Source organism: Coenobita brevimanus, chromosome 2 (assembly GCF_032717465.1).
Source record: "Coenobita brevimanus isolate Jiangsu-jjx chromosome 2, ASM3271746v2, whole genome shotgun sequence".
Classification (NCBI taxonomy): domain Eukaryota; kingdom Metazoa; phylum Arthropoda; class Malacostraca; order Decapoda; family Coenobitidae; genus Coenobita; species Coenobita brevimanus.
Window position 1 is genome coordinate 3,643,807 of NC_136955.1, and position 12,099 is coordinate 3,655,905.

General features: G+C 40.7%; 1 protein-coding gene across 1 annotated transcript in view; it reads left to right on the top strand.

The window, feature by feature from the left end:
• Window positions 1-2,143: 2,143 nt before the first annotated feature.
• The window catches only part of LOC145390767 (protein phosphatase 1G), a 36,853-nt gene continuing 26,897 nt past the window's right edge, over window positions 2,144-12,099 (top strand). Inside the window, exons 1-3 of the mRNA XM_080265572.1 lie at window positions 2,144-2,337; window positions 4,915-5,173; window positions 5,691-5,812. Of these exons, the coding sequence (XP_080121698.1) occupies window positions 2,227-2,337; window positions 4,915-5,173; window positions 5,691-5,812 (492 nt within the window). The 5' untranslated portion in view covers window positions 2,144-2,226. The remainder of the gene's footprint in view (window positions 2,338-4,914; window positions 5,174-5,690; window positions 5,813-12,099) is intronic.

Below are 12,099 nucleotides of genomic sequence, written 5' to 3' on the forward strand. Positions count from 1 at the left end.
ATCTCGCAGTCTACCTCCAATACCATTATATTTCTGATGCACCCACTTTTCACAAACAATACACAAGGTGGAGTTACTTCCAACACCCTTGTGGCAAACCGCACATGGCCACATTCCTTCTACTTCGATAGTACCGCTACCAGCTCTAGACATCATCATTTTTGTTTTATCCGTATTTACTGTCAAACCATTGTGACCCATTCCGTCTCTCCATTTCCTAAATCTTTCCCCCTCCTCCCTTTCATTCTCTGCAGTCAACACCAAGTCGCCAGCACACGACGTCTTCCATGGAAGTCCATTTCTGAAGCCACGACGTGAGAGGGCTTCAAGCTCTATGACAAACAATAAGGGGCTCAAGACTGACCCCTGATGCACACCAAAATTCATGGAAAACACATCACTCTAATCTCCATTCGCTCTTACCAGGATGCAAGCACTCACATACATCGCCATAATAACTTAATCAGCCATTTCTCGAACCCAAGCTTTCGCATTGGCCACTTCACCTACCTATGGACTCTGTCAAAGGCCTTCTCTAAATCAACAAAAATAAAGTACAGATCCCTTTTCTTTCTTATATATTTTTCCTGAGGCTGTCGAACAATGAATATGGCATCAGTGGTCCCATTGCCTGGCATAAACCCAAACTGCATCTCATCAACATTCACTCTTTCTCTAATCATATATACCAACTAGGACTCTCTATTACCCCTATTATCTGACCCAAAAGTTATATGCCTCTATAATTTCGCCTTCCCAGGGCATCACCCTTCCTCTTGTACAAATCTACGATCACATTCTTCATCCAGTCATTTGGGACAACACACTCATATAATCATATTTATCAAATCAGCGGCTAAACCTACTCCTACATCTGAGGCCTACGGCATTTCAGTCAACCAAGACACACGTTCCGCCTTCCCCACTTAGATCCTGCTTATTGCCCTGCTTACAGTACCAGCACTAATCAAAGGCCAAGGACCAAACACTGGATCTGCTAACTCCAAACCTTCCTTGTCCCAGTCAGACTCTTCATTCTGCAACCGATTATAATGCTTCTCCATGCGTCATTAATGTCCTCACTGTTCACCACTATATTTCCTTCATCATTCTTCACACACTACTCAGCTATGATATCCCTGTTTTCCCCTCTTCACCTGATTTGCCACCTTAAATACCATATTCTTCCTTTCAGCCTTTTTTGTTTGGTTATCCAGTCTCTAAGACTCAGATTTTATTCTGCATACCTCCTTTCTAGCCCTAGACTTGGCACCCAAGTATACCCAAAGTATATAGAGTCTATATACTTTGAGTATACCTTCCTGTTACTACCATTTTTCCATTCCCGAAGTCTTCTTCATCCACACACTGAATCAGTAACTCTCCTGTGGATAAATGTAAGGCTTAAGCTAGACATTGATGGAAGAACAGCTGATTACAGTGATAGGGTCACTGTTATGTTACTGTCTGGATAAATATTAGGCTATTAGAATACGAGTAAGGGTACTTGAAGGCCCCAGTGACTGGGCTACGTTGGTCTAAATTCCGTTTCACCGAGTCTGGCACAATCAGTGATGTCCTCAACACCTGTAGCATTGATAAAGGTCCTCAGTACTGAATATACCTTTTTGTATTGCTTTTATGTGTTGGTTGTCAAGGCAAAACATAAAGGTTTACATAGTGCTGAGGATTTACATCAACACTACAGGCGCTGAGGACATCACTGATGGTGCCAGACTTGGTGAAATGGAGTATAGTTTCTGTGGATACTTACTGGTTTTACTATTTTACCACATTGACGGTACTACATAAAATGTCACAAGAATACCATTGGAATAAGCCGAAAGCTAGACTGTGACAGAGGGACAGAAATGTGACTGGGCTTTTGGGGGGCTAATTTTGAGATATATTAATTTAGGAAGATTTTAAAACCGTCGTGGGCTCTGGGCCACATTACAGATACTAAAATGACAAAAATAAACGATAAAAATACTATTAGAATATGGTTAAAGCTACACACTAGGATTGGAGTGACTGGGCTAGTTTTTATGGCTACTGGGCGAGTTTTTTCCCGGTGGACATGGCAACACTGCTTTCATCCCACCCAGGAGAAAGAGGCAGACAAGTGGTGTGAGTGCCGGGTGGCGTGTGTGTGTTCCCCATCCCGATATTTACCGTGCTATTTTCTAGCGTGATACATGTGGTTGCTGGACATCCCGGGTCAAAATGGGCGCGTACCTATCAGAGCCGGTCACGGAGAAGCTGAGTAGCGATAAAGATGGCGAGTGGCTTAGCTATGGCGCCTCGTCCATGCAGGGCTGGCGGGTCTCACAGGAGGTAGGTTGGCGCCTTTGTCATGCTGCCTGCCTCTCCCATCCCACTCCTCTCAGTTTTACTTCCCTTTGATTACGTTTTCGAGCTAGTTTGTACCCTTTTTGCATTTTGTGCCTGTGTGAGTGTATTTGGCAGCACTGATATTTGTTTACTACGTGACCCGTCTGCCCGAATTTCCTCCCCCCACTATTTAGTTTGACCTACCTCTCCACCCCTCCCACCTTTTTCACATTTATCTCACGCTTTTCAGTCTAATTTTCGTGGGCACTGCTAAGTTTATAATGGGTAGTTTTTTTTTTTGTTTTTGTTTACAACCATGTATCGCCATGTAATTACTGATGCCCAATGCATTTATTTATTGTTTTGAATGATTTTGATGACCATTTGTATAAGATGTGAAATATATATGTAATGGAGAGGTAACTAGCATTGGTATATTGTTTATCTAATATTTGTGATGTTCTACACCCTCTCTGCTTTTTTTGCTTTATGTAATGAAGGTTATATGGGTAGGGGTATGGTGTTTTTTTGTGTTGCACCTGATTAATATTTGTTTTACTGGCACTTTTTGGCAGTTTCTCTTTTTCACTCACCTTTTTTTCCCCCCTTTATGAGTTGATATTAAAGTGGTCAGAAACGTTTTTAGAAATTAACCTCATCTAACCAGACCGAGAGATCATAATGTAGTACCGAATACACATTACAGTACAGTACAGTTCTTTACATCATTTAATATCCCCATGCCTCACCAAAATACCTCTTCCCACTCATAATACATCTTATGTGGGTATACATGAGCTTATTGATTTCTGATAAGAGGATTCCAACTGCCCACAACATTAAATAACACCCCCCCCCCCACAAAAAAAGTAAAATTCTCAGAGCCTAAACAATTTTTTTTTTTTTTTGACTTATTTTCTTTTTAGTTAGGATCATTGTAAGTAAAATAGAAAGGCTGCTTAGTAAAGTTTCATTGCAGTCTTTTTATTCAGTTAAGTCCATACCTTAGCAGTTGAAATGAAAGGGTTGCCAATGAAAGTTGGGTGGCATTTTCTTTTTTTTTATTTATTTTTGTTTTACCTATAAAGCCATAGTTTTTTTCATTCATTCATTGCCAGACGCCATGTATCCCAGACGGGGTGGCATAGTAAATTAAATAAAAAGATTGGTTCCTAATTAAACTTCCAATGCTCCCTATTTTCCATAAGTGTAGAGCACCAGCTGTATGAAAGAAGTTGCATTGTTATTTAAACCTTTTGTTTCCTATAGGTGAATTGACTTACTGTCTTTTACTAGGGTTTTGCTGTGGGAAATTGTTGTGAGATACCGGTAGCTCAAACTTCTCACCTAACCCTGCAAATGCCCATATTTTCCAGAGATGAATGATATACATGTAGTTTGAATTGAGCTGGAAAATAAAATTGAAGTGCCTCTGTATCAGTGAAAGACTTAACATACAACAAAGATATACTGTATATGTAACAGTTCTCAGCCTCCCACATATTTAGTCTGAAGCCCTAGATACATGTTAAAGGATATCAAGAATAGGTGTGTATGGTAGGACAGATTTGGATTATTGATAATTGTAGTTTCAGTCTTGTATATTAACACTGTATAAGGATAAGTATGTCACCAGACGAGGCCACAGTAATGAGAAATGTAACCGGTTATGGGTATTATAGTTTGATAAATGGAGACAGCAATATTGACCTTGTTTAATGGTCGTTCGTTTGTGCTGCATAATGGCACATCGGACTATAATGTCTCCTAGATAAACAAATGAGGACTTCTGGGTTGTTACCTCCTGTGGTGACAAACTTCGTTCCCCCTCATACATGTGCCACATGGAGTAAAATTAACTGATTGGGTAAAGTTGGCTTGTGCTTCCATTCATACTAAGTGTAGGCATTTTCAGACATTTATAAGTTGTTTCAGGTGTCGGGTAGAAAAACATCTTGTAATAAGTGGTTTTTAAGATGTATTAGTACCGGTATGTGTTAAGTTTTTGGCCGATTTTATACCATTAGTCAAGTTTACCACAGTTTGTTTATTTACTGAAAATTTGAAGTGTCATGGCAATACAAAAGATGCACCCAGAGTGGTGGAGACTGTTTCTAGCAATTTTCTGTGAGATTGGTGTCAAGCTGAATAGACCTCCCTGGTGATAGAATGAAATAATTATGTCATTGAACTGAAAGGGTTAGTGGTTTATTCTTATAAAGTTACCATTGTGACCTTTTTTTTTTTTTTTTTTTTTTTTTTCTCCATACCTTTTCAGGGAGTTTCATGTGTAGGCTTACCTGATACATTTGTAATAAACAGTACAGTATAGGGTATACCAGTATGTGTGTCTGTATAATGTATCTATGCACCAGAACACACCATACAGCACAGTATATTCAGTCAGACCTAAACATGTGTATGAATTTGGCTCAGCTATGTGCAAAGTTGTATCACTAGAATACAGGTAATGATATAATTTTGGTTATAGCATCTTGGTCTTTGGTGAGGACGAACTCTTAAGCATTTTCTCTCTCAGCTGTTGACCATAATATTATTGATCTCTGTGTCTATTTCTAGGATGCTCACAACTCCATCTTGGACTTTGATGATGACACACATGTATTCGCTGTTTATGATGGACATGGGGGGCATGAGGTATCAACGTACACGGCGCTCAAACTACCGGATTATCTGAAGAGCACCAAAGCATACAAAGAAGGCAACCTTCCCCATGCCCTCACTGAAACATTCATGGGCCTCGATGCCACCCTGGTGCGCCCTGATGTGATCTCCGAGTTGAAGATCATTGCCGGCACAAAGGATGAGGAAGAACAGGGTGAGTTGGATATTTCAGAGGCTGTTTATGGTTTCATTGTTTTTCATATTTCAGCAGAGAGGTTTAGTTCGAAGAGGGTGAGGTAGATATACAGACATTGACGAAGCCAGATGGTAAAAATTGATATTCAGTTTTAGCATGCAGCATAGCACATGATCTGAGTTCATCAGATATGAAGTTCACCACCTTTTACTATTCAGCACTGGTTTCATTCCCCATTCCATAACTCTAATAACCTCATGCCTTTGTATACCTCTTTGTATGTATGTGTGTGTGTGTGTATGTATGTGTACTAGTGCATTTCTATATGGGTATGCATATGTATAATCTAGTGGAAGAGTATCCAACAAGTGCATGACTTGTTTGCTTTGCTGGTTGAGGTTGTTTCCCCAAAGCCATGTAGAAAACCTCCAGACATGTGCAGCCTTTCATTGTACCTCATACCACGTAGAGCAAGAGTAGAATGAAAGACATGATCATTGACAAGGAGGCTAATACATACTTTTCCCGTCTATAGGGGGGGATGACGACTCTGATTCAGAGGGTGAGGACGTACAGGACCTTTACCGTGAGGCCACCATGCCCTTGGACCAGGTGATGGCGCGATACCCTCACCTCGCTCAACACAACAAAGAGAAGGTAGGCCTAGACTGTTGTTCGGCTTTAGTTCATGTCATCCCCAACGTTATCTTTTCCCCCTCCTCATTTGTGTTTTGTCCTGTAAATGTCTAAAAAACAGAATAAAAGCTCAGTATTCCACCTTTCCTTTTTTCCAAGCGAGTTTTATTCCATTATCCTTACTTTGTTATACATGTAATATAGCTAAGGCCAGAATATCTTTTGACATATTCCAGTTAATTCACCAGTGTATATAATTTTATTTCTCTTTTTGTTGATTAACCCCTCTGGTACGCAATTCTCCAGCCTCGACTACCCCACAGGATGCCAAGACAGGTGTATTTTTCGACTTTCTCAAAGGTTAAAAGTTTTATGCCCGATTTATAGAGCTTGAATTTACACACCTGGAAATACAAACCCCAGCCTCCTAGACCCAAAATTTACCGAGCTATGGCCAGTCAAAGTTGATTATAGTTACCCGTTGCTGCCCGTGCGAGAAAGAAAATACTCAGGTCGCACCTGTTTTCTTCTAAAAAATACGTACAAAAATCACCAAAATCAATATTTTTTGGTGTGTATAGATGTTATAGAGCATTGTAAACTTCTTAGAAAAAAATAAAATGGTCACGAACCCCCCCAAAAATGATAAATACAGTGAGTCCTCAAAATATGAAAGGGATAGGGACCCCAAAAAACTTTCGTAATCCGAAATTTCATATATCGGAATGATTTTCCCCATTGAAATATACAGTACATATAAAGGGGGGGATGTGTTCCAGGACCCCATTGGACCCCCCACTTAAACTTTACCCCTCCTATTTAGAAGTAGGCAATACATGTATACAGTACTATACTATTGTCTATCTATCTATCTATCTATCTATTGCCAGATGCCTCAATCCCATTTGGGGTGGCCACAAACAAATCGCCTCCAAGTCGCCCTGTCCCCCTCCATTTCACTGCCCTGCTCCCAACTCACACCCCCCTCTCTCATATACCTCTCCACCCCATCCCTCCATCTCATCCTTGGCCTCCCCCTCCCTCTTCCCCCCTCCACCTCACTCACATACACTCTCTTCGTCAGTCTTTCACCCTCCATCCTCTCCACATGGCCAAACCACCTCAGTGTGTTCCTCATAACGCTTCCTATCACATCCACACCCACACCACAACGCTCCTTTATATCCTCATTCGTCAGCCTGTCTCTCCATGTGACTCCACAGGCTCCTCTTAAATAACTCATTTCCACTGCTCTCACTTTTGACTTGTGTCCTTGTGTCTATACTATTGTACAGACATAAAAAATAAAACCTACTACTAATTACTGTAGTATTAGTACACTGTACGGTTAAATATAGACCTGTGCTGTGGCTGGAGATTCGTGTCGTTGATGTGGTGCTAAGTCACATGGTGGGACCCTATTACACCTCTGGTACTTCCTTGACTGGTGCAGGTGTTTCTGAAGCTGTTGATGGTCCAATTTCCTCTCCAGAGTCAGAGTATGGTGCTGTTTCCTCTTGGCAGCTGATTTGCTGGATGCTGGAGATGATGCAGGGCGCTTGGGAGGCATGGCAAAAATACAAAACAAGGAAGAACAGTGAAAAACTGCGTAACGTACAGCGAAGCTGAGAGGAGAAGACGGATGTGACTTGACTGAGAAGCACGCGAAAATGTGTTTACCAGAGAGGGGTTAGCTCGTTTTCTCGCCGCAAGCAAGTGCGGCGCTGTGCAGCGCGCCCATTTTGAATTATCCGTATTTCCTCTCGTATTGCTTTTCGTACCATCGAGACAGATACTTTCGTATTGTGGAATTTGTCCTACATTCATCGCTTTCGTACCATCGGAATTTCATACATTGAGTTTTTGTATTTTGAGGACTCACTGTAGTAAACATTATCATCCCCTCCTCTCCCCTCCTCATACCTCCCATCCCCTCCCTCTCCTTCCCCTTCCCCTCCTCTCTCCTCCTCATACCTCCCACCCCCTCCCCTCCTCTCCTCTCCCCTCATGTAACCTCCCCTCCCCTCTCCTCCAAGCTGTCAAATCAAGCACGGGAAAATAAAATTTCTTTTTCGAGTGGGATTCAAATAAAGACAGTTAAATATTTATGTATGTCTGAAAAAAAGTCTATCTATCTATCTATCTATTGCCAGACGCCACAATCCCACATGGGGTGGCCATTTGACTCTGAGTTATTTGTTTTACAGGGAGGGGCACTAACCCTCCACCAACCCACTTGACACGTAGGGAGCACGTATGGTTTGGTTATATGGTTACCACCCAGCGTTGTAAATGGTTTCTTGGCTTACAGGAAACCATTTCACAATATAAATAAATATTATTTGTAACGGCAAAATAGCCTAAATTATTTTTACTTACTTTTCCTGCAGGTAGAGCTGAAACTATAAACAAGTGATAAGGAGTGTTACCATAAGTTCAGAGATATAAAATCTACAAAGAAATACATAAGAATGAAGAAAATATGCTATAATCTTTGACAGGTACACACTTACGTCGATAGGCAGGTAAAGTGGGCAGGTAACAAGGATTTCCCTCCCCTGCCCCCCCCCAAAAAAAACATAAAGTAATTGTGGTGGTTTGTTCGTTTCGTTTTGTTTTTAAGGCTCCAACATGCTTGCATGCGTTGTCCTTGGTCACCTAATGGCGGCTCTTCATGCTGCACGATCTATTGCAGCCTCCCTGTGCAGTCCCTTGACCCTGAGGTCATACTTAATGACCTCGTCCCATGTCTTTCTTAGTCTACCCCTCATAACCCCACCCTCAGTATTAACACTTCTCACCTTCCTCACCCAATTATCATCCCCCATCCTCTCCACATGCCCAAACCATCTCAATCTAACTCTCCTCATCACAACACCAATACACTCCAGTCCCATCCTACATCTCAACTCTTCCATCGTAAACCCAGCCCCCCCCAGACCTTGGACGCAGGGACACATTACACATTCACCTAATCATTGTCATTTCTGTGCGTCTGAGCCTGCGAATATCCTCCTTCTTTACTCCCCAGGTCTTGCTACCATATAGCATTACACTCCTAACATATAGCATTACACTGGAAATTAAGCAAAGAGGCGGGGATGGAAAATATTATAATAAGAAAAGATCTGAATGAAGAAGAAAGAGAAGCTTTAAAATCATTAAAGGAAGAAGTAAAGGAAAAAAATGATAAGAGGACAGAGGAAGAACGTAATACTTTTTTTTGGAGAGTATTGGATATGAAAGTAAGGAAATGGTATTTAAGGAAATAGAAGTGAAGGAAATTAGGGGGGATGGTTGTGAAAGATCAGAAGTTGAGGAAGTGGTACGGACAGAGAGTAGGAGAGAAGAGGGTATTAATAATGTCAAAAATAATTTGAAGGTGATATATACTAATGTTGATGGTTTCATATCGACAAGGATCGAAATTAATGATTTCTTGAGAGAACATGAACCTGATGTCATGTGCTTTGTAGAGACCAAATTAAGAGAAGATATTGATGTTCATTTGGGAGATGGTAAATACAAACTGTGGAGAAAAGACAGAAAAGAAAAAAGGGAGGAGGAGTGATGATAGCAGTGAAGAACAACATAAATGTAGATACTGTGGAAATGGGAGAAGGCAGGGCTGAAGTGATATATATGAAATTAGAAACTGGAGAGAATGTTAAGAGAGATATGGCGGTAGTGTATGTTCCCCAAAGACGAGAGCATGGAAGGATGACGAATACCATGAGATGTTGTCAGATATGGCTAGCTACTTGCAAAAAATAATTGAGAAAAGCAATAATATAATTTTGGTGGGTGACTTTAATTGTAAAGAGGTGAACTGGGAGGAATGGTACTCGGGAGGCGGCGAGGATTCGTGGGGTACTATGTTATTAAATATAATAATGAATAATGTGATGACGCAGTGGGTCAAAGAAGAGACACTGTTTCGAGGTGAGGACACACCAGCAAGGTTAGATTTACTGTTCACCAAAGAACCTGATGTAATAGAATCATTGGAATATCTCTGTCCTTTGGGAAAAGTGATCACGTGGTCATTGAGTTCCAGATGTTAATAGGAAACGTCGAGCCAAGAGACGAGCTTCATAGACAGGGAAGATACAACTTTGGCAAAGCAAATTTTACAGGATTGAGAAACTTTTTTGAAAATGCGGATTGGAGAAAATTCAGAGAAACAAGAGAGATACAGAGGAAGTGGGATATCTTTCTAGACCTCTATAATTTGGGAGTGGAAAAATTTGTACCAAGAGTAAGAGGGAAAGAAAACAGGAAAAAGGAGTGGTTTAATAGAAGGTGTATGATAGCCAAAAAAGAGAGAGATAAGGCGTGGAACAATTGGAGAAAGAGAGGTAACGACAGAACAAAGGAAGAATATAAAAGAACAAGAAACGAATACACAAGAATACGTAGGGAAGAAGAAAGGAATTTTGAAAAAGGTATAATTGACAAATGCAAGGATGAACCCAAACTGTTTTATAGATTTGTTAATGGCAAACTGAAACAAAAGGAAGGAATCACCAAGCTGAAAGTAGATGGAGAGGTCTTTAATGATGCGGCAATGCAAGCAGAAATAATGAACAAACGTTTCCAGTCAGTTTTCACTAAAGAAAAGGAGCTTGTGGAAGGGGAGGGAGTGATTAGAAATGTTCCGGTGATGAAAGATATAAAAGTGGAGGTGCAGGAAGTGTATAAATTACTGGAAACTCAAGATGTAAGGAAAGCCCCAGGACCTGATGGAATTTCTAATTGGGTACTGAAGGAATGCAGAGAACAACTGGCGGATAAAATTCACAGCTTAATTGTATGCTCACTGGAAGAGGGGAAAGTGCCAAAAGAATGGAAGAGGGCAAATGTGGTACCAATTTACAAGGGAGGAAACAGGGAAGAACCCCTGAATTATAGACCAGTGTCTCTAACCAGCATGGTCGCAAAATTGTGTGAGAGAATCCTGAAAGACAGATGGATAAAATATCTGGAAGAGATGAATATTTTGGCTGAATGTCAGTTTGGATTCAGAAGTGGAAGGTCATGTGTTTCAAACTTGTTGAGCTTTTACTCAAGAGCGATTGATGTGGTACAGGAGAGAGATGGTTGGGTGGATTGTGTGTACTTAGACTTAGAGAAGGCCTTTGACAAGGTACCTCATAAGAGACTAATGTGGAAACTAGAATATATAGGAGGACTAAAGGGGAAACTTCTGGAATGGATGAGAGACTTTTTGAGAGACAGACAAATGAGGACAGTAATAAAGGAAAAGATGTCTGGATGGAGGGAAGTAACAAGTGGAGTCCCTCAAGGCTCAGTGTTGGCGCCAGTAATGTTCCTGATTTATGTAAATGATATGGTAGATGGAGTGAACAGTTATGCGAGTCTGTTTGCTGATGATGTAAAGATCTTGAGGAAGATAGAGGTTGAGGAGGATTGTAAAATACTGCAGGAGGATTTGGATAGGATACACAATTGGAGCCGGACGTGGGAAATGAAATTTAATGTAAAGAAATGTAAAATATTGGAAATGGGTAAAAGTACCAGGAGACCATCACTGAATTATTTTTTGGGTAATGAATTAATCACAAAAAAGGAGAGAAGAGAAAGATTTGGGAGTGCTGGTCCAAGATAGTTTGTCACCAGAAAAGCACATTAACAAGATAGTAGGAGAGACTTATAAGCTCTTGACTAACATAAGAGTAGCATTTCATTATATGGATGAGGAAATGATGAAAAAATTGATAGTGGCCATGATCCGCCCCAGGTTAGAATATGCAGCGGTAGTGTGGTCCCCACACAAAAAGAAAGATATAAACAAGATTGAGAGAATACAAAGAACAGCAACCAAGATGGTCCCCAGTCTGACAGACCTGTCATACAGAGAGAGGCTGGAAAACTGGATTTGCCTTCATTAGAGGAAAGGAGAAAGAGGGGAGACATGATTATGTGTTCAGGACCATGGTGGGAGTAGATAAAATTGACAAAGAAGATCTGTTTGTATGGGATAAGAGAGCAACAAGAGGACATGGAATGAAATTGAAAAAGTCAAGCTGCTTGAAGGATATCAAGAAATATAGCTTTCCTTACAGAAGTATAGACTTATGGAATAGCCTGGACAAAGAGATCGTCCAGTCTAAAAACATAAACGAGTTTAAAGTTAAATTCGACTTATTGAGAAACAGCGACGGAAACCCACGAGCATAGTACATTCCGTGTATATCACAATTAGGTATATTCTTAAATATTTGGAACGACTTAGACAAAGAGGTGGTGCATGTGAAAAACATTCATGTGTGTAAAGGTAGACTTGA